We start from the raw sequence: 19,003 nt of genomic DNA, 5'->3' as shown, positions 1-19,003 counted from the left end.
TTCTTTGATTGTGATACCTGAAGATGTTGATCCATTCAACGAAACTAGTAAACTAGTAGTATCTTTTTAAATAAACCATGTTATTTCTCGGTATCAGTCATTTAAAATAATATATATATATATATATATATATATATATATATATATATATATATATATATATATATATATATATATTTCTTTGCAATTTTACACTCTATATATACAATATCAATTGATATAATCACTCTATATTACATACTTTCGTTACAGTTATTACATACATTATATACATTTGATTACATATGATACATTACATACATTAGTTTACATGTGATACGAACATTACATGCATTTGGTTACATATGATACATCTTGGATGAGAACTAATTTCTCTGCTTTCATCCTCGAAGCTTATATGTAAGCTTATCTGAGGATGACACCAGTTGGTTATTATTTATTTATTTTTTTTGCTGTGTTGGGAAGCTACTAAATCTATGATTGATAAATTCACTTGCGCGCACGCACACACACACACACACCTGGAATGTATTGATGCGTCGCTGAACTGGAAGCCTGAACGAATATATTGTGTTTCATTAAGTTTGTATGGTATTTTGGATGCGTGTTTCTTGTTCATACTATGTCCTTAGAGCTCTTTTCAGGCTATTTTAGTTTGTAAGGTTTCTGTATTCAAAAGGTAATTTGTTTATCATGTCTGGGATGTAGAAGTTTCGCGTGGCCTTTCCGTAGTGATTATTGTATTTATATGTGATATAATTAGTTGTCTGAGGTCTTGTTATACGGTATGTATTTCTGACTGCCCTGTAGTTGGCATCGAAATAATGTTTTAGCAAAACTGCATAGTGACATAAATGTTTTGCTGTCAGTATTTTGTGTTCTGACATTGCAGTATATATAAAGTCGTTATTTTCTCTTTGTTCCCAAAAGATCAGTTTTATCATTTTGTACTGTAGTCTATTTAATTTGTAGGGTGCACAGAAAGCATACGTTGTTATAGTGTATTTTAGTATATTTTGGCATAGTGTTTTGTATATTAGTGTTTTTAGGTGTATGGGAACTATGTCTTTTAACCTGTAGAGTTTGTCACTTATTGTTCGGAGTTTGTTGTGTAGATGGTTTATGTGGCTATTCCAGTTCATATCTGTATCGAAGTAAATTCCAAGGTATCGTATTGTTTCAACCTGAGTGATTGTAGTGGTTTTGCTGTTCTGTGTGTTTTTTATGTTGGAGAGTAGATGTTGGATGGTTATATATTTGTTATCAACTGGTCGCGTCAGTGGATTTCTGAATATCATCAATTTTGTCTTTTCGGAGTTTAGGTATATGGAGTTTTTCGTGAGCCAGTCTATGATCAGATTTATGTCATATTGCATATTTGTTTGGGCTATGCTTGCGTTATTATGGATGGATATTATTGCTGTATCATCTGTGTATTGGAATATCTTACCTTTGAGTGGTAGCTGATTAATATCGTGCTTGTAAATGTTGAATAGAGTTGGGGAGAGTACAGCTCCCTGTGGTACTCCACAGGTTACTGGTAGCTCTCTGCTTCGGTTTGATCCGATACGCGTGCTATGCTTTCTATTTTGGAGGTAGTTTGTAAACCACCAGTGAAGAGGCCCGTCTATTCCAACATGTCTCAACTTTTCTAACAAGGTTTGATGTGTGAGTGTATCGAATGCTTTAGTTAGATCAATAAAGGCAATTTTGTTTTTGTCTAAGGCGGTATTAATTACGTCTGCGAAGTCTTCCAAGAGAGATGTTGTTCCCTTATTTTTCTGAAAACCATATTGTGTTTTGGGGATAATATGAAAGGTCTCTATGTATGCTGTGAGTTTCTTCAGTATGATCCGCTCCATAATTTGATTGATAATTGGTAATGTTGCTATGGGTCTGTAATTACTGATTAAATTTCTTTTTCCATGTTTGTACATGGGTGTGATTATGGCGGTCTTTAGCATACTTGGTATCTGTCCTGTTTTAAATATTTTATTTATTAATTTTAGTAGGATAGAACTTAAACTAGTTGCATGTTGCTTTATATCTTTAGGTCTTATACCATCAATTCCTGGGCCTTTGTTTGGTTTGATTTGATGTATTGCAGAGAGAAGTTCTGCTTCTTTTATGGGTGGGAACCATAATGTCTGTTTTGATTGTGGTCCAAGCGGAGGGTCACGTTTTGTGATTGGGGGAATATTTCTGTGATGGAGTCTGCAAAGTATTGGTTAAAGTCATTTGCTAGTTGTCGGATAGGTTTTGCGTCTTTCATGAAGCTGTGTTTTATGGTTTCGGAGGCGGTGGTGTTGGGAACACAATCTAGCATCTCATTGATTCAGATGCCAGGTTTGTTTCATGTTGTTTTGTGCAGAGGTTATTTTGTCTCTGTAGTAGCTTCTTTTTGCATTTCTGATTTGTGTTGTAAGACGATTCCTTGTTATCTTATATTCAGTTTTAAAAGCTGTGTTATTTGGATATCGCTTTAATTCTTTCCATAAAGCTTCCTTTCTGTGTATTTCTATGATTAAGTTTTGTGTTATCCAAGGATTTTGTGTTGTTTTTGAACGAATTCTGAGTTTCTTTGTAGCTTTCTTATATATTTCCTCCGGTGTGAGTTTAATGTTGTTGTATAAAATATCTGCTGAATCTGATGCCAGGTGTTCCCAGTCTGTTTTTCTTATTTCATGGCTGACTATTTCTTCGTCTATTATTGTTTTTTGTCACTTTTCTTCTGTGGGACATTGCATTGATATTGTCTTGGTATGCAGGTTTAGAGCGGTGAAGTAATGGTCTGCTACTTTGCACTTTATGACTGATGCAGTGTAACTGTTTGGTGGTGCTCGGACGTTTATATGATCTAGACAGGAGGCAGTGATAGTATTTCCGAATATTTCTTCTCTAGTACATGATGTTATTGTTGGTATTAAATTATACATGGATAGCGTGTCTAGGTATTATACAGTGTTCTGGTTTTCGTTTGCAATATTTATGTTTGCTGTTCTGGTTTTCGTTTGCAATATTTATGTTTGCTGTTCTGGTTTTCGTTTGCAATACTTATGTTTATATCGCCAATTATCATTAGGTATTCGGTTGGGCATATTTCTTGGCGTGAAAGCCAGCAATTGAGTTCGTGCAAGAATTTTACCATGTTTAGATTTGGTGGCCTGTAAATAGCATTTAGTATTATGGGGTGCTGTCTATTGGTGGTATTAGTGATTTCGAGGCAAAGGGTTTCAGCATGCTCAAACTAATAGGCCGTTTCTTTTGCTATTAATTTTTGTTTGATAAATATTAATATTCCACTCCCTATTTTTGTTTGGCAGCATGATCTATGTTGTTGGAAGCCTGGAATTTGGACAGCAGTCGCTTCGTCATTCGTTATGGATACTTCTCTTAGTATCAATATATCAATAATATCAGTGTAATTCCTCAGATAAGCCTGTAACAATAACCAATGTTTTCGGATGCTTCTGATGTTAATATGCAAGATTGAGTGACCTCTCGCTTGTACTGTGTGTTGTTTCCATGCATCAAGCGCTTCGAAAGTACAATTACTGATGTATTCTGGTGTAATTACATCTATCTCATGGTTCGCATTCGTTTTTGTTGTGTTGAGATCTTATTGAACTAAGTTGGAGTCTTTTGTTTCACTCTGCAACCTATCTATATCTTCCGAGCTTTTTATTTGTATAGACTTTGAAGTCTGTGACTTTCTCAAGAATATTTTGCCGTCTTTGATCCATAAAAATTGATACTTTTTTTCTGTTTTTTCTTTTCTTGCTCGGTTCAAAAGATTCTGATTGAAAGGAGAAAGATTGGCGTATTTCTGTTGGCTTTTATGAGATTGTCTCTTGTAGCCTTGCTTGTCAGGCGGATTATTACTGGTGCGGGTCGTGGCAAGCCTTGTTTTTTGTTCTTCCTGGGAATCCGATTTATGGTCTGAATATCATTATGCTGTAGAGGGGGATGTCAATTGCATGGCCTAACTTTAAAACTACGTCTCTGAGATTTTCTGTGGATTCATTTTCTGGAAGACCGTTTATGACAAGGTCTTCTTTATGTTGTTGTTGTTGGTTTAAAACTTCGTATTGTTGTTGCAGGGAATTAAATTCTTGACGGAGTTCCGATGTGTCTTTTATCAATTTGTGCTGCCTGTCAGTTAGTGCATTAATGCTGGTTTTAATGTCTTTTACCGTTTGTAAGACTTCTTCGACTTTTGAATTATTAAATTTAACAAACTCTTCATATTCGCTAATTTTTTTTTGGTTATTTGTTTATTCTGTTTATCAAATAGTTCATGGACAAGATCTACCAAGCTGGCTTGTATATTTTCTAAACCTTTTTCTAGTTATAAATTTACCGAACTCAAAGACTCACCGGTATTTTTTTGTCTGTTCAGTTCATCGTCCGATTCTGCCTCCGGCGTAATCAGTTGCGTCGTGAGTGGCGGCGTTTCTTTGTTCTCTCTGCATTGTAGGCATTTCCATTCCTCTCGCTTGGCATTGGATTTGCGTTGCCATGTTGTTTCTGAGATTCCAGAGCATGTAAAGTGAAGATTCCTAAGGCATTTCCTGCAGGTTATATGACTTCCGTCGGATGATAATTCCTTCAAGCACTTGTTGCACTTCATGGCTCACCTTTCTTCCCTTGGAAGAAAGGTGAGCCATGAAGCCATTACTACTAATAATAGTAGTAATAAAATCACTTTAAATATATGTATACATTTTATTCGATCATAATTGTCTTCTTTTTTGTGTGTTTTCGGCATATTGCGTTTCTTCGCGTATAAACACACAGTGTTTGCATTTTTATATTGTAGGGACAATTGTTTTTTTTTTCCTAAATGCGACTATATTAATTTTAATGACATTTTGACATTCATTCATCATCTTCTTGAAATATTATCTCTCGACAGTGTAATTAATTATAGTTAGTATTAATTATATAAAAATGAACACTTACCGAACTGACTTTATGAGACATGAAGCTGGATGGTTTGCACTGTAGCAGTCTTACTGCTATGTTGCAGTCATTACGATATTGTTCCTACAAGAATGGAGGTAGCATTTATTATAATGCAATTCTTTCAGTTTAAATAAGCAAAAATCACAAAAGCAAGAGTCATTAGTACTCTCATCCTAAGTAATAAACATAATTTTGAATTCTTCGACAACTGCAGATATGATATAATTTGTGTACAGGATGACAGAATACACTGAGGTTTTTTTAAAATCAAATTTCGCGTTAGTACCTCTTTCGAAATCTTTAATCTCTTTTCTGTGTGCAATTATTAGACTACAGATGTGCAGTCTGTATTGGGGTCAAATCTCGGACAGCACGTTGCCTTATACAGTACTTTAGAATATGTGACGATAGAAATATACACATTTTCTGTTGATTTTTTTTCTTAAACATTGGGGATGGTTCAGAAATTATTTGGAATGAGTAAACAAACATCGTGCAAAGACCATGCAGCTGAATGTTCGTAAATATATTCAGCAAATAACTGAAAATGATCCACAGGAAAAAAAAAAAAAATCGGCGAAACGCATTGACTATAATACATTATTTTCCCCGCAACATACCCCGCAGATCAACAAGGCCATCATAGTAGACAGACAAGACAATGAAACAATGCTAAGAATATCGGAAACAATAGCCATAAAATGTGACGCGAACTCTATCAACGTACACAGGCCCTACATAATCTCCGAGGTTTGGAAGCTTCACAACATAAAACTCCTAAACTGAAGCAGGCAAAATAGCCGTAATAATAATAATATACATAATATACATTATTTGCTGTTGGAGACAAAGGAAGGTAGCACAGTCGCATGGTATCCGGAGAGTTCATCGAATGAACAATTCATCGAACGACAATTCGTCGCAAATGCAATTCATCGAAAAAACAATTCACCGAGAATTCTAAATTTTCGAAAATGTTATGAGAAAATTGATCCATTTAGAACAAAAACTGAACCGTGCAGAGTGAGATAGCAGTGCTACTTTAATAGGGAAAAATTACAGAACAATATGGTTTCTTATTGTCTTTCTTGTCCGATAACTGTTTCATGTCTGTTCATGGGACTGATTTGCCTGTTTCCGGAAAAAAAGCCCAGCAGTATCTATATTATGCCTGCTAATTTGCCTTTAGTAGAGCAGGACTGATGAAAATTATGCTAAATGGGATCCAACTACCCTGGTCTTTCTACTAAACGGCTTCGTTTTTACCGACTGAACTATGCGAGCTTCATTATTATTATTATTATTATTGCTAGTAGTAATATGCGACTTCAATACAGCAATTATTGTGGGATGAATTTTACTCAGATTCGCTGTTTGAAACTTTTACAAGAAAATGTCGAACGGTTGTTCCAGTTTTCAGTTCAGCTATATTCGGGGCGACAAAGAAATAATGTGTCCAAATTATGTATTGCAATAACTCTCTGACTTAAATGATAGTGTAGAAGTTGTTGGTACAAGAAGCTGTCTGCATGGTTCGATTTTTGTTCTAAATGGATTACTTTTACCATAACATTATCGAAAATTTAAAATTTTCGGTGAATTGTTTTCGATGAATTGCATTTTCGACGAATTGTCTTTCGATGAATTGTCCATTCGATGAATTCCCTTTTCGATGAATTTTCCTGTAACCCAGTCGCATAGACACGACTTAATGATCCAAATAACATGCGTATACGCCAACTGATAAAAACAGATGACTTTGCCATCTCTTCTGTGAATAATGGAACACACACCGTTCATGACAATTTTTTTAAAAAGGTCGCCTGTGCAAGGTTATTCCAGTTTTACCATGCAGATGGAGGACAAACAGAACACGGGGGAACCGGCACTGGTATGTGCACCTCTTGTGTACGTGCGTTTATTTTCTCAGAGCAAGCACGCTTGATTATCCAGTCGCCTGTTGTTTACTCGTCCTGTGATGACTCCAGCAAGACGATGCGCCTGAATTAAGTCTCCCATTACGGAGAATTGGCTCCAGAAACATGTACGAGAAACTTCTTCTGTTGCTTAATTGAGATGCTGATTGGCTACTTCCGAATCTCATTGTAGATTTATGGGGGTGAAATAGAACGAGCAGTCAAGTACGTTAATTCCACCGCCCTCTTCCTTCGACTGTCTCATAATGGAGATGTTTGCCTTGTCACCATTCTTAGCATTTCTGCAAGACTACTCTTCCGTCATCTTGCGAAATGAGTGAGAAGGTCAAGGTGCAGCATAATATTAGGCAGTTACTCTAAATATAGTAATCTCCAAGTATGTGTGTATATTTAGTTATGGGATTTTGAAAATGATTGAGGCAAATACATTTTTTACTCTTTTCTAGCATTTCATTTTCAAACCTCTCCGGCTTTCTTGGCACTGAGCTTTTTTGGACTAGCTAACTTATTATTAGAGATCACAGTCTTGATGCAAAAGTTTCTCTAAAAATCCATTAGGACAAAGAGAACAGAATTCTGACGTTGCTTCACCTACACATTTATAAATAACTTAAAAACCATAAAGTTGACAGTTTCGAAGCTTATCGTCAGATCGTACATAAAGCATTATTTGTTATATGTTTCCTTTAATGGCTATTAAAGAGATAACTTTTAAGGTACTTGGATTTTTATGGACATTTTATCATCTATTGTTATGCCGTTTGGTAATCTGTCAACTTATTTTATTCATATGATCTCATTTAAATTACCTAAATTAGAGTTGAGATCGGTAAAGGTACTAACTATTGCTATCCTACAATTGTTTAATATCATGGATATTTGATTAAGTATTAGGTGCGTATTTCGCATAGTTGCATCGTTATAAAAATTGTAACAATTTTCACTACCGCACACATTGCTTGTGTAGACATGCAGAGTATTTTGATCGTTTCATTATTTTATTCTAAGTTCTGCAAAAAGAGATCAGTAGAATTACATTTTCGTCTTCCAACTCGGAAATAGCAAGACGGGCCTCCACGAGCCTTGAAGTCAGATCCGACAGGTCGCGAGTAAGATCAGCCTTTTCGGATTCAAACTTATCTACCTGTAAATGGAAATATACCATGTAAATATAAACGACAGACCTGATACACATAAATGCAATTTACAGTTGAAATTGTTACCCTTTAATTTTTATTCACACTTATCCACAAATAAATATACACGTCTTGGAAAGAAGTCAACGGATCATAGTGTGAGGCATAAGCAGCCATGACGCTCACCTTAATAAGATGTAGGACCTTCCTTCGCCGCGATGACTGCAGCAATTCTACGGGGCTTACTTTCCATAAGCGTGCGATAGCGATCAATGGGAATTTTGCACCATTCTTCCTATGGGCATGTGATGAGGTCCTCGACTGTTGTGGGACTGACGTCCATTGACTTCAACTGACGCTCCAGTTCATCCCACAAATGATCAGTAGGATTGAGATCAGGACTCTGTGGAGGCCATTCAAGTGCAGCAGGGGCTTATGACACGGTGATTTCTTGCTGAAAGAGACAATGGTCATTTCCGTAGAAACCCACAAAGTAGGAAGCATTACATTGTCCAGAATGTTCAGATACCGCCCGGAGTTCAATGTTCGTGGCACCAAAAACAGAGGCCCGAAGCCAAACCAGGAAAAACAGAATCATACCATCACACCGCCACCTCCAAATTTAATAGTTGGGTTACTCACTCTGGTAGAAGTTCACCAGACAGCCGCCACACATACACCATTCATCTGCTCGGTAGAGAGCGTAGCGTGAATCATCGTTCCATAATACAGTTTTCCAATCTTCTACGTCTAACTGCACACACTCTTTATCCCACTGAAGGCGACGCTGCAAGTTGGGTAATGTGGAGCTTGCATATTGCAGTCCTACTATGGAAACCCATGTTGTGAGCCTCGGTTCTGAATGTTTTTGTGCAGATTCGTGTTCCAGTCAATGCCCGGAACTCCGCATCATTCAACGAGTCGGATGACGAATAGCGATTTATAGTTATTATCCTTCATAGTAATGGATGACACACCACACTCATCGCCACGCTCACCCCACTGACCGTAGGGTCAGTGGGGGTGAGCGTGGCGATGAGTGTGGTGTGTCGTCCACTGCGGATAGCACTTGCGGTTGACTCCCTGCGCTTGTCAATCATAATGTCAGTGATATCATAATGAGATGGTATCACTGACGGTTGACCTGAGATGATACAATTTGTAGAACAGATAAGCCTGCAACATAGCATCTCATCACAATGCCTCTTTCAAAATCTATCAGCTCCCTTCTTGAAGGGAACTGATAGATTTTGTCTTTCAGCTCCCATTTCGTTCGGACACAGTTGCAGTGACTTGGGAGCATCATATTCCTCCAGTTTATACCGGCTACAAACACGTGACCCATTACATGATACGATGCACCTTGCCCATGTGGGGTATCCGTTGACTTCTTTTCAAGCAGTGTACCATGTAAATAACAGTCCTGATAATAAATACGATTTAGAACCTTTTTTACTTTTTTTTTACTTTCCTTTTTTTTACCTTTCGAGAAGTTATAATAACAGCAATAATCGAACAACCTCTGGATGTGCTGTCCAAGATTATTATTATTTTTTTAATATTGGCATTTTATATCAATACTATTAATATCTGCTACAATATTTTTTGCTTTCAAGGAAGCATATTGATGCTGTTGCCGTAATACTCAAGTGGACATCACCGACTTTAGGATTTTTTAATTCCAAAATATTCACGTTGCGTATAGTCTATCTAAACTACCTAACTTAGATCCCATTTATGAAACGTGTAGTTTAAGATTTATAATTAGTACTTTAAATATTCCTTATTTTCGATTTGGTTGATACTTGGGACATCAGGTGGGGTGAATTACTGCAAGAAATGTAACATACAGAATGATGAGTTTTAATTTTATTATTATTATTTTTTTTATGTGAATCTCTCTTACAAAACGTTGTAAACCTATCATCGCCTGTTCAGTACTTTGTAAACAACCATAGGATTTTACTGTTTTTTTTTATGCGAATTATCTAACCCTTCTGCTACTTTACCATAAGTGGCATAATATTACAAATGCCATAGATTTACAGCTCCTCCTAGAGAAAATTCATAGAAGTTTTTGGACCATTCCCGAAACACCACATGAATGCTAGGCCACCATCCTGAACTTGTATAATTAAAGAATTTGTTTAGCAAAGTACCTTCCGGAATGGAAGAGAAAGTCCAATTTTTTTTGCGGATAGTGAGGTGACAATACATAGCATTATATATGTTTAAGAAGAACATTTTGTACTCATAACAAAAAAAATGATATTTTCATGTTTTAAGACCTTCGCAGAATCAAACTGCAGATCTGGATTACAAGATTTTTTTTTATGGAATAATACTTACTCAAAAAATAAAAGAAAATGAACGAATTAGATACTTGGTTTTGCAAGTCAACGCTCTTTTCCGATTGGAAAATAGTTCGAAGATTACCATTCAAGGAGTTTGCCGTAGATGTTTGTTGATTTTTATTTATTGTGTGACTAAAAATATCCTTTTAAAGAACAAAGTTGTTATAATAATCAGCGTATTAAGAAACAATCCACAATAATAGAAATAATAATATACGACAAGACTTTGGGATTATTAGAAAGTTATTGTGTCCTAACACTTATGTTAGAACGGTTACTGTTGTTAGATAAAAAAAAATCATCACATATGTACGTGGGTGGTCTGAAAAGTTCTCGGCCTAACAATGAAAAACCGAATTTATAATTTCAAAATTATTTTTATTTTTCAACATAATCTTCCTTAAGACTAATACATTTATTCCAGCGATGCGCCAGCGCCATTATCCCGTCCCTGTAGTGGTTCTCAGTAAGATATGCAAAATACCCCTCTACAGCTGCAATCGCCTCCTGATTCGAAGAAAAACTCTGACCAGCATGGAAGATTTTTAATTTTGGGAAGAGATAGAAGTGAGAGGGAGCCAAATCTAGGGAATAGGGTGGATGTTCCAACAATTCATAGTGCAGATCCCTTAATTTTCCCCTTGCCAAAATACCTTTGCGGGCATGTGCATTGTAGAGATGAAAGATGATTTTTTCTTCTGCAAACCCGGTCTTTTCTCACGAATTTTTCGTTTAGTCTGGTTAAAAGATCGGAATAATATTCCCCGGTTATTGTTTTACCCTTTTCAAGATAATTAATAAACAAAATGCCTTTAGCATCCCAAAACACCGATGTCATGACCTTGTCTTCTTTGGTGCTGAATAATCGCTTCTGTCCACTGTTTTGACTGCGGTTTGGATTCTGGTGTATAATAGTGAATCCAAGTCTCATCCATAGTAATAAATCGACGCACAAAATTTTTTATTCTTGTTAAAACGCTCCAAGCACTGTTCAGAGATTTTCATGCGAGTGCGTTTTTGATCAGCGTGGCACCCATCTTGCTCAAAGCATTTTCGTTTGCAATTCTTCATGCAAAATATATCCTACACGATCTTTTGAAATGCCTATAGTCCCAGCAATTTCACGCATTTTGATTCGCCGGTCATCCAATACCATATCGTGCACTGATCAATGATTTCTGGTGTTGTTACACTTTTTGGACGTCCTTCACATGGATCATCTTCAAGGCTGGTACGGCCACGTTTAAACTCGTCAGCCCATTTCTTAATTGTCGAAAACGAAGGAGAAGAGTGCCCATACTCTTTTATGAACTTCGAATGATTTTCGTTTGGTGATAAACCTTCTTTTACCAAAGAGTTTTATAACCGCACCATACTCAATTTTATCTATTTCAAGGGATACAGACAGCTGTATAAAACAAACTACTTGATTGAATGACTTGCAATTTCAGATGGATGCTCATGACATATGTACCAACTTTGCAAAAAAATCTTGCCGATAGTGTTGCCATCTATGGTCTGGGCCGAGAACCTTTCAGACCACTCTCATATATTAGAATCTTATAAATCAGGAATGTATTTGTTTATTTTTTTACAATCTTAAAAGTACAATAAGAAATACAAACTTTTCTTTATACATTAAGATCGCTTAAGAAAAGGTTGTTTATAACAATTGTCATCTTTTGTGAACATAGCTATGTATGGTACTGAGTTTGTTATAACAACTCTCTGGAATAAAGTGATCCGACATTTTGGAGATTTTTGTAATTAGGGTAAGAGTTTAAAAAAATTATACATAAAATTAAAAAAAAAGGGGGGGAGGAAACACACATTATTGCGCTTGCCATTTAAATACAGCTTAAATTTTGTTCGACTTGTTTGCGGAGTGGATAACATATTTAATCTCCATCCAGCAAAGGTGGGTGTAAGTCCCATTGTGTGACCATCGTCCTGCTTGATGGAGGCATGAAATGGCTAAAAAGTTCCATGTTTAGTCTCTGTAGAAGGGTGTCCCGATTAGCAGAACCTTAATTCAAGTACGGTTATGGTGTGCGATAATATTAAAATATTTCGCAGGTGGAAATTCACTTAAAACAAAAAAAGTAACGGCCCTATCAGTGTTGTTGTTTTGGAATTAAGGCCGAAGCATCTAAAACTTAGACTAGTTTATGTTGTTTGTGTTATCTTCTTCTGTGCGGGATGAAAAAACTGAGTTTCTGGGAGAAACATTCCCACACAAAGTTCTATAGGCAGACATATACAGATATTATATGAAAAAGCACACCAGTTGAAAAAAAAAAGCAGATAAACTTGAAGTCAAACTACAAGACATATTCATATTGTAGCAACGCGATAAACAATAACTGAACTGTCATATAATACATCAAATTTACAACACCGAATAAACAGTTTGAATGCGAGATCACAAATGCTGTCCTATTGTATCCGCGTATCTCCATCCAGAGGTTGGCTATTACTGCTCTCTATTTATATTTTTCTTGGGCTACTCTTGCTCTTTGCTGGGTTCAATCCCAGCCAGTCCTTGAACCATGCTTGTTGTTATTTATTAGTTCCATTTTATTTCTCTTCCAACTTCAGTTCCAACTTCATTTATCTTTTTTCGGACCCTTGAATGCTTCAATGCTCTTCTGTACGTCCACATTTCATAAACATCAATCATTCTTCTGTTTTCCTTGTTTGTTGTCCACGTTTCATAGAGAAAAGCTGGTATGTTTTTCACTCTGTTAACGGCCTTGATTTTGTAACATCTGTTCTTCTCCTAATCTCTCTCTCTTCATTATCCGTCATCTGTAATTAAATGTTCTAAATAAATGTATCATTCGACATGTTCTATAATTTAGTTTCTACTTTGATTTTTAACTTTGGGCTATATTTTTATCTGCTTACTATCATTATTTAAGGTTTTTGGAATTTAATGTAAGGTCATATTTTTTATTTGCTCTATCAATTTTTGCAACGCGCTTCTCTCTTGGCAGACAATATAATATCTGTATAAAATGTTATTAGATTTCTTCCTTTTATTTTTTTATTCCCTCCAGTTCTTTCCAGTATGCTAGACAAATAGACAGGCAAGAAAGATAGGGTAAATACATTTTCTCAGCAATGATAGTTTTTTTTTTTAATTGGATTATCAGGTGGTATTTTAAATTAAAAAAAAAGTGGAAGCTTTCCACGAAGATTTCTGTAATCTAATTAAATCATAAGCAGCGCATCTGTAGTATACTTATCGGCTTTCGTGTTCTTGTTGTGAGAGAATTACTAATTTAATTAACTTAAATTCTTTCATAATTAAGACATTCGTTCAGATGATTTTAGTAGCTGATTATATGAATTGATCGTGTTTCCAACGATACATTACCTTAATTAAGCTGACGTATTTAATCATTAATGAGATAACGGACTATTTCTTACTGCCATTTATATCTACAAAGACGTCTTCAGTTAATTCGATTTTAATTAAACTTTAAAATGCTGCATAACCAAATATGATGTTAGCGAAATTTTCTGCATAATGTTCACATCGTTGACATCATATCTAACATTGGTCTGTTTCGATTTAATAACGATTCGACTGAAGATTTAAGCTATAGCATGCATTTTCCTTTCAAGTAGTTCGCTCTCAATCTGATACATTTACGGAATACAGAAATCCACGGCGAGTATGTACATTCTGCATTTTTTTTTTTTTTTTTAAATATAAATTGCTAAATGTTCTTTTCGGTTTACCATTTTTGAGTTTTATGGGTTTTTTTTCCCCATAATGTAATGGGTCAAATTTAAAAAATAGATGTGGAACAGTTTGTTTTTTTCTTTAATATTCAGAATTCCTACAACAGACAAAGCAAGATATGCAATCCGATTAATGTATCTAAGAGAAGCACAGACCAACTATATTTACTGGGTTGTTTTGCATTTTCGTTCCTTTTATACTAGCATCTGGGAATCATCTCGATACTTTTGCCATTCGGACGAAAAAAATCGTCCTGCCTTTAATAGTAAATGGAACTTACCACCACATAGGTTTAAACCAGACGGTGGGCCTAAATCTATCTTGACAAAACATGTATTTTTTTTTTATTTTTAGATGCATTGTATAAGATTGTACTGAAATTTGTTATTTCAGTCCTCACAAAAATTATCAAACAAAATCAGTTTCGATCGGACAGTCTGCAGGGGCACAAAGGGTCAGGATGTATCGAAATTATACGAGTATATTGCTTTCCTTAAATCCATTATGGCTAATGAAATTTCATTCTTAGTATTTATTTAGCAAAACGATTCGCAAAGACATTAATAATGCCTTTGATGAAATTTAATCTTAAGGATTTTCTGTTGAAATTTGTCGAATTGTTTCACTATTTCAGTGATAAAATTTAGATTTTCGTTGCTAAACTATTGCTAAGAATGTATCCATGAAAGCAAATATATAAACATTATGCCGGCTAATTTCTAATTTGCAGAAAGCTATGCTTGTTTTGATGGACACGTTTTTGTCCGAATGGCAAAAGTATTTAGATGATTCTCAGATGCTAAGTATAAAAGGAACGAAAATGCAAAACAACTCAGTAAATATAGCTGGTCTATGTTTCTGTTAGATGCATTAATCGGATTGCATCTAACCGATTCTCATCGATAACACACGATGCAATCGCACTACACTCTTAGCCGAACTTCTCTAAATAATATCCTCGATTTTCTTGACATCATTTAAAAATTTTAGGTCAAAGAAGAATACAGAGATACTCCGTTTAACCTTTCTCAATCGTTATTACGATACAAAGTGACTGGAACTGTACCTGCAAGGAATAGTGTGTTGTGCGAGAGCTCATGCTTGCATTTTCGAGCTGCGTAGTTTAGAAGGGCACGTATGCCGATTTCGGTAAATGCGTCTCGTATAACTTGTTCGTGAATTGCGTACATTCTAAACGTTAATTGATTTGCCTTGTTTACCACATGCTCGATAAATAGCGGAACAACACAATGACCGCTGGTTGTCTGAGAACTCGACTAATTCAACAGGAATAAAACGGGAATAAAAGTTAGAAAAGTTGCTAATTAACTGTTATCATCGAGATCACCCACAACATTACACATATAAACTGTTATCGGCAACAGAAAGTCACCCCTCCCTTCGTAATGTAATTAAAAAAACCCCAGAGATTTCAAAAAAGTGTAACTGAATGCAGTGAATTATAAAAAGGTCCGGTGGTTTTTAATCTTCATCCACGTTATTAAATTGTTTATTAAACATGTCTCATTATTTAATAAGCAATATAATGAAATGCAATACTCCGAATACTGTTACTAGAAACTTTTTGTATTGATAGCGAAAGCTATCTGAGAATAAATCGCAGCCCTCCTCCAACTTATAAGAACAAAAACCGAATTTCAAAACAAACTTAGAAATCCCTAAACAGTGTTGATCAAAAGTAGTTTAATTAGTAAAAACCAGAGGTTACTATAGGACTTGGAGAAAACTAACACTGAAAATCGGTAGACCTTGGATCTACTGTTTTTTTTTTTTGTGGGGGGGGCTGGTTTTTACTACAGTTGTTAGGATAAGTGGTGCACACGCACGCGCGCGCGCGCACACACACACACACGTATGTATGTGTGTCGACATCACACATCAGTAAACCCACATAAGTAAATTTGATAAAATTTTACTTGAAGATATCGAATTCATATTTTGCGTACAGTTTATTCTGAACTGCGGTTTATTTAGGAACCAATTGGTATTTAAGCATCCCATTGAAACTCACGAAGTGAAACTTAGGTAGTACATCTGGAATTGGAATTGCAGACATTTTTCCGACTTCTGCTTGCGGAGTAGACTATAAGCGTTATTAGTTTCATTTCATCAACTTCATTTTCTGTAGTGAACGGTAATCTTCCTTCTGTCTAGTGGATTTATTTAATTTTTTTCTTTATCATCATATTTTAGACTTGATTCGCCTTTCTTAATTTTTATTTACGCAGTCAGCATGTTTTTCTCATCTTGGTTCTTCTTTTCATCCCTTGATTCCGATTGTTTTGGTTTTCCATTTAATTTCCTATTTAAACATCCCATTAAGAACTTAAATCAGATGGTCATCATAATGAATTTTTGTCTATTATTCTGTTCGGCAATGACTATTGGAAACAAAACCGCACATTTTTGTGTCTTCTTCTTTGTATTATAAACTTTAAACGCATCGACAAGAACAAAGGAAATATACCAACATAACCATGATTACTATCTCTTTCTGTTCTAGGTCCGCAGCGGTCATCACAGCCTTCTACGAGCTGCTTCAGTGGCATCAAATCTCATTGGTGGGAAACAGTACAGAATATCATCATCTTCACTCTTAGCAATAAGATTTTGCATATTATCAATTTGAACTGCATCGAACCCTTGAATCCTTTACTATCATAGTGTTGTTTTTATTGAAAAGTAGCTTTAGCATCTTTAATTGCTTGTAAAATATTCGTCTGTATCCCTTTCGTTGGATGAATGTGCTGCGAGTCGTTCGTATGCTCTGATTGCGCTGCAAACAGAACCACGCGAACTTATTGATGACAGCTGTCTTCAGTAAGTTGGCTTGGATTTTATTGGAACATAGGCGAATGAAACTGTATTCCATCATGTGTACGCAGTACACAAGGCAGAAACATCAGGTCCGAATTTGCTACTTTCTCTTACTGTACACTATAAGACGAAAACTTTTGAGGGTTTATTTTTTTCTGGCAGGGAAAAAAATAAACCCTCAAAAGAGATGTGTTCCCAGGTAACGAAATAATTAATTCTGGGTATTACACATCCAAACTAATGACAGCGATGTCAACGTCAAATAACGTGATATTCCATCAAATCATTTAATCAAAGTTGTAACATTAATGTCGCTGTAATAAATTTGTCTACGGTTAAAAGACAAAAGAACTTTTTAAGAAGTACTCCTTAAAGAAGACAAAGTATTAAGAATTGCTACCTTGAATTTAAGATCGCTGACACAAAAAGAAGACTAATTAATTCAAGAATCCGAAAAGTGTAACATAAAGTTGTGCATTTTTAAAGATAAGCATTTAAGGTAAAGGAATAAAGCAAATTGGTATCTGCATATTGATGTATAGCGCAGTAGAGGAAAAAAAGATGAAAGAACAGCTAAAGGAGGTGCTAATAAAGATATAAAGAATAAGTGCAAGCATATATCAAGCAGAATGCTTCATTTAAAAATAAGGAAAGAAAAAAGTACTAAACATTTTTAATGAGCATAGCCCATAGGAATTAAAAATAGAATGATGAAGATGTACAAAATATGATGAAATAAATGAAAACGAATATGTAATTACAATTGGAGATTTAAACGCGAAGATAGGGAATGTAAGTACTCTCGGTATATTGCAAACATTTAATGAAGAAATAATTACTCTAAATGGAAAAATCCATTACAGTTTTACATAAATAATGGATTAAGAAGACAATACATAATTTTATCATAAAATAAAATAACATGGGGAAATAAACGTGAATAGAAATCTTGAACGGATTACGTTACAACTCGTAGAAAAAGTATTTCAGAAACTATAAAAGATTAAAGAATAAATCAAAATACGATGCAGCAAAAATATAATGGATAAATTATTTCAGGATGGTGGAATTATTAAAGATATTATTCATAAATCAAAAGAAATATAATTAGGAAAACTAATGGAAGATGGTGTAAAGCAAATGGTAGAAGAAGAGGAACTAAGCGAAGAAAAGAAATTACATTTAATAGATGTCTGCAAGATAAATCAGTATATGAAGACTTCTGTGGGAAATAAAATAGCGAATTAGACAAATTAAACGAGCACTGGAATAAATACTGAAAAGGATTAGAACATATTTTTTTTCGTATTCAAGCAAAAATTCGGAGAATAATTCAGCATAGACTTGAAGAGAAAGAATTAAATTAGTCCTCCTCCCCCCCCCCCCCCCCAAAAAAAAGAGAAAGGAAACATTGCTTTGATAAATGGAAAGATCATGATCAACGCTCAGAAAAGAACATATATAATAAAAGATAATGAAGTATGTGGAGGGAATAATATAACAGAAAAAGAAAGATATATAGAAAAAGAAACTTAAAGAATTAAATACAGTAATCAGCTAGAATAGATAAGATACAGAACGAACTGTAGATAGGTAAAACAATGATCAAAATATTATGCTGTAGCTCAGCCGGTAACGACGAAGCCTTTAGTTGTAAAGATGCGAGTTCAAATATTGGCGAAAATCTTTATACGTTCTTTTTATTGAAGATTTTCGTATTAGGAATGTTTTTCACGAAAAACCGGCCAGAGCAAACACGACTAGTTCTCACACAAAAATGGATTCGTGAGTAGAGCAGTCGTAAGAATTAGTATGGAACTATCATATGAGGTAGATCGGTGTAATGAGGAACGACCTCCCACATTGAATCATGGGATTTCATCGAGTTGCGTGCATGAATAAATTTAAATAAAGTATTTAAAAAAAAAAGACAGTACCAAATGATAGGCAAAATAACATAGTACTCCTAGTATTTTAAAAAAAAAAAAAAGGAACATCCGACGAATTATACAGGAATAAATA

The 19,003-nt window shown here is 35.1% G+C and overlaps 1 protein-coding gene across 2 annotated transcripts in view; it reads right to left on the bottom strand.

Moving 5' to 3' along the window:
- Positions 1 to 19,003, bottom strand: part of LOC150101368 (uncharacterized) — a 151,602-nt gene that overhangs the window by 10,064 nt on the left and 122,535 nt on the right. For both annotated transcript variants that reach the window (XM_090400866.1, XM_090400867.1), the window contains exons 5-6: positions 7,939 to 8,046; positions 4,963 to 5,046 (exon numbers count right to left, since the gene is read on the bottom strand). In XM_090400866.1, coding sequence (XP_090256992.1) covers positions 4,963 to 5,046; positions 7,939 to 8,046 — 192 coding nt within the window. The remainder of the gene's footprint in view (positions 1 to 4,962; positions 5,047 to 7,938; positions 8,047 to 19,003) is intronic.

Source organism: Typopeltis vanoorti, chromosome 11 (genome assembly GCF_054136105.1).
Source record: "Typopeltis vanoorti isolate ZY-2024b chromosome 11, IOZ_Tvanoo_1.0, whole genome shotgun sequence".
NCBI classification, from domain to species: Eukaryota; Metazoa; Arthropoda; class Arachnida; order Uropygi; family Thelyphonidae; genus Typopeltis; species Typopeltis vanoorti.
This window is presented reverse-complemented; position numbering and strand designations above follow the sequence as displayed.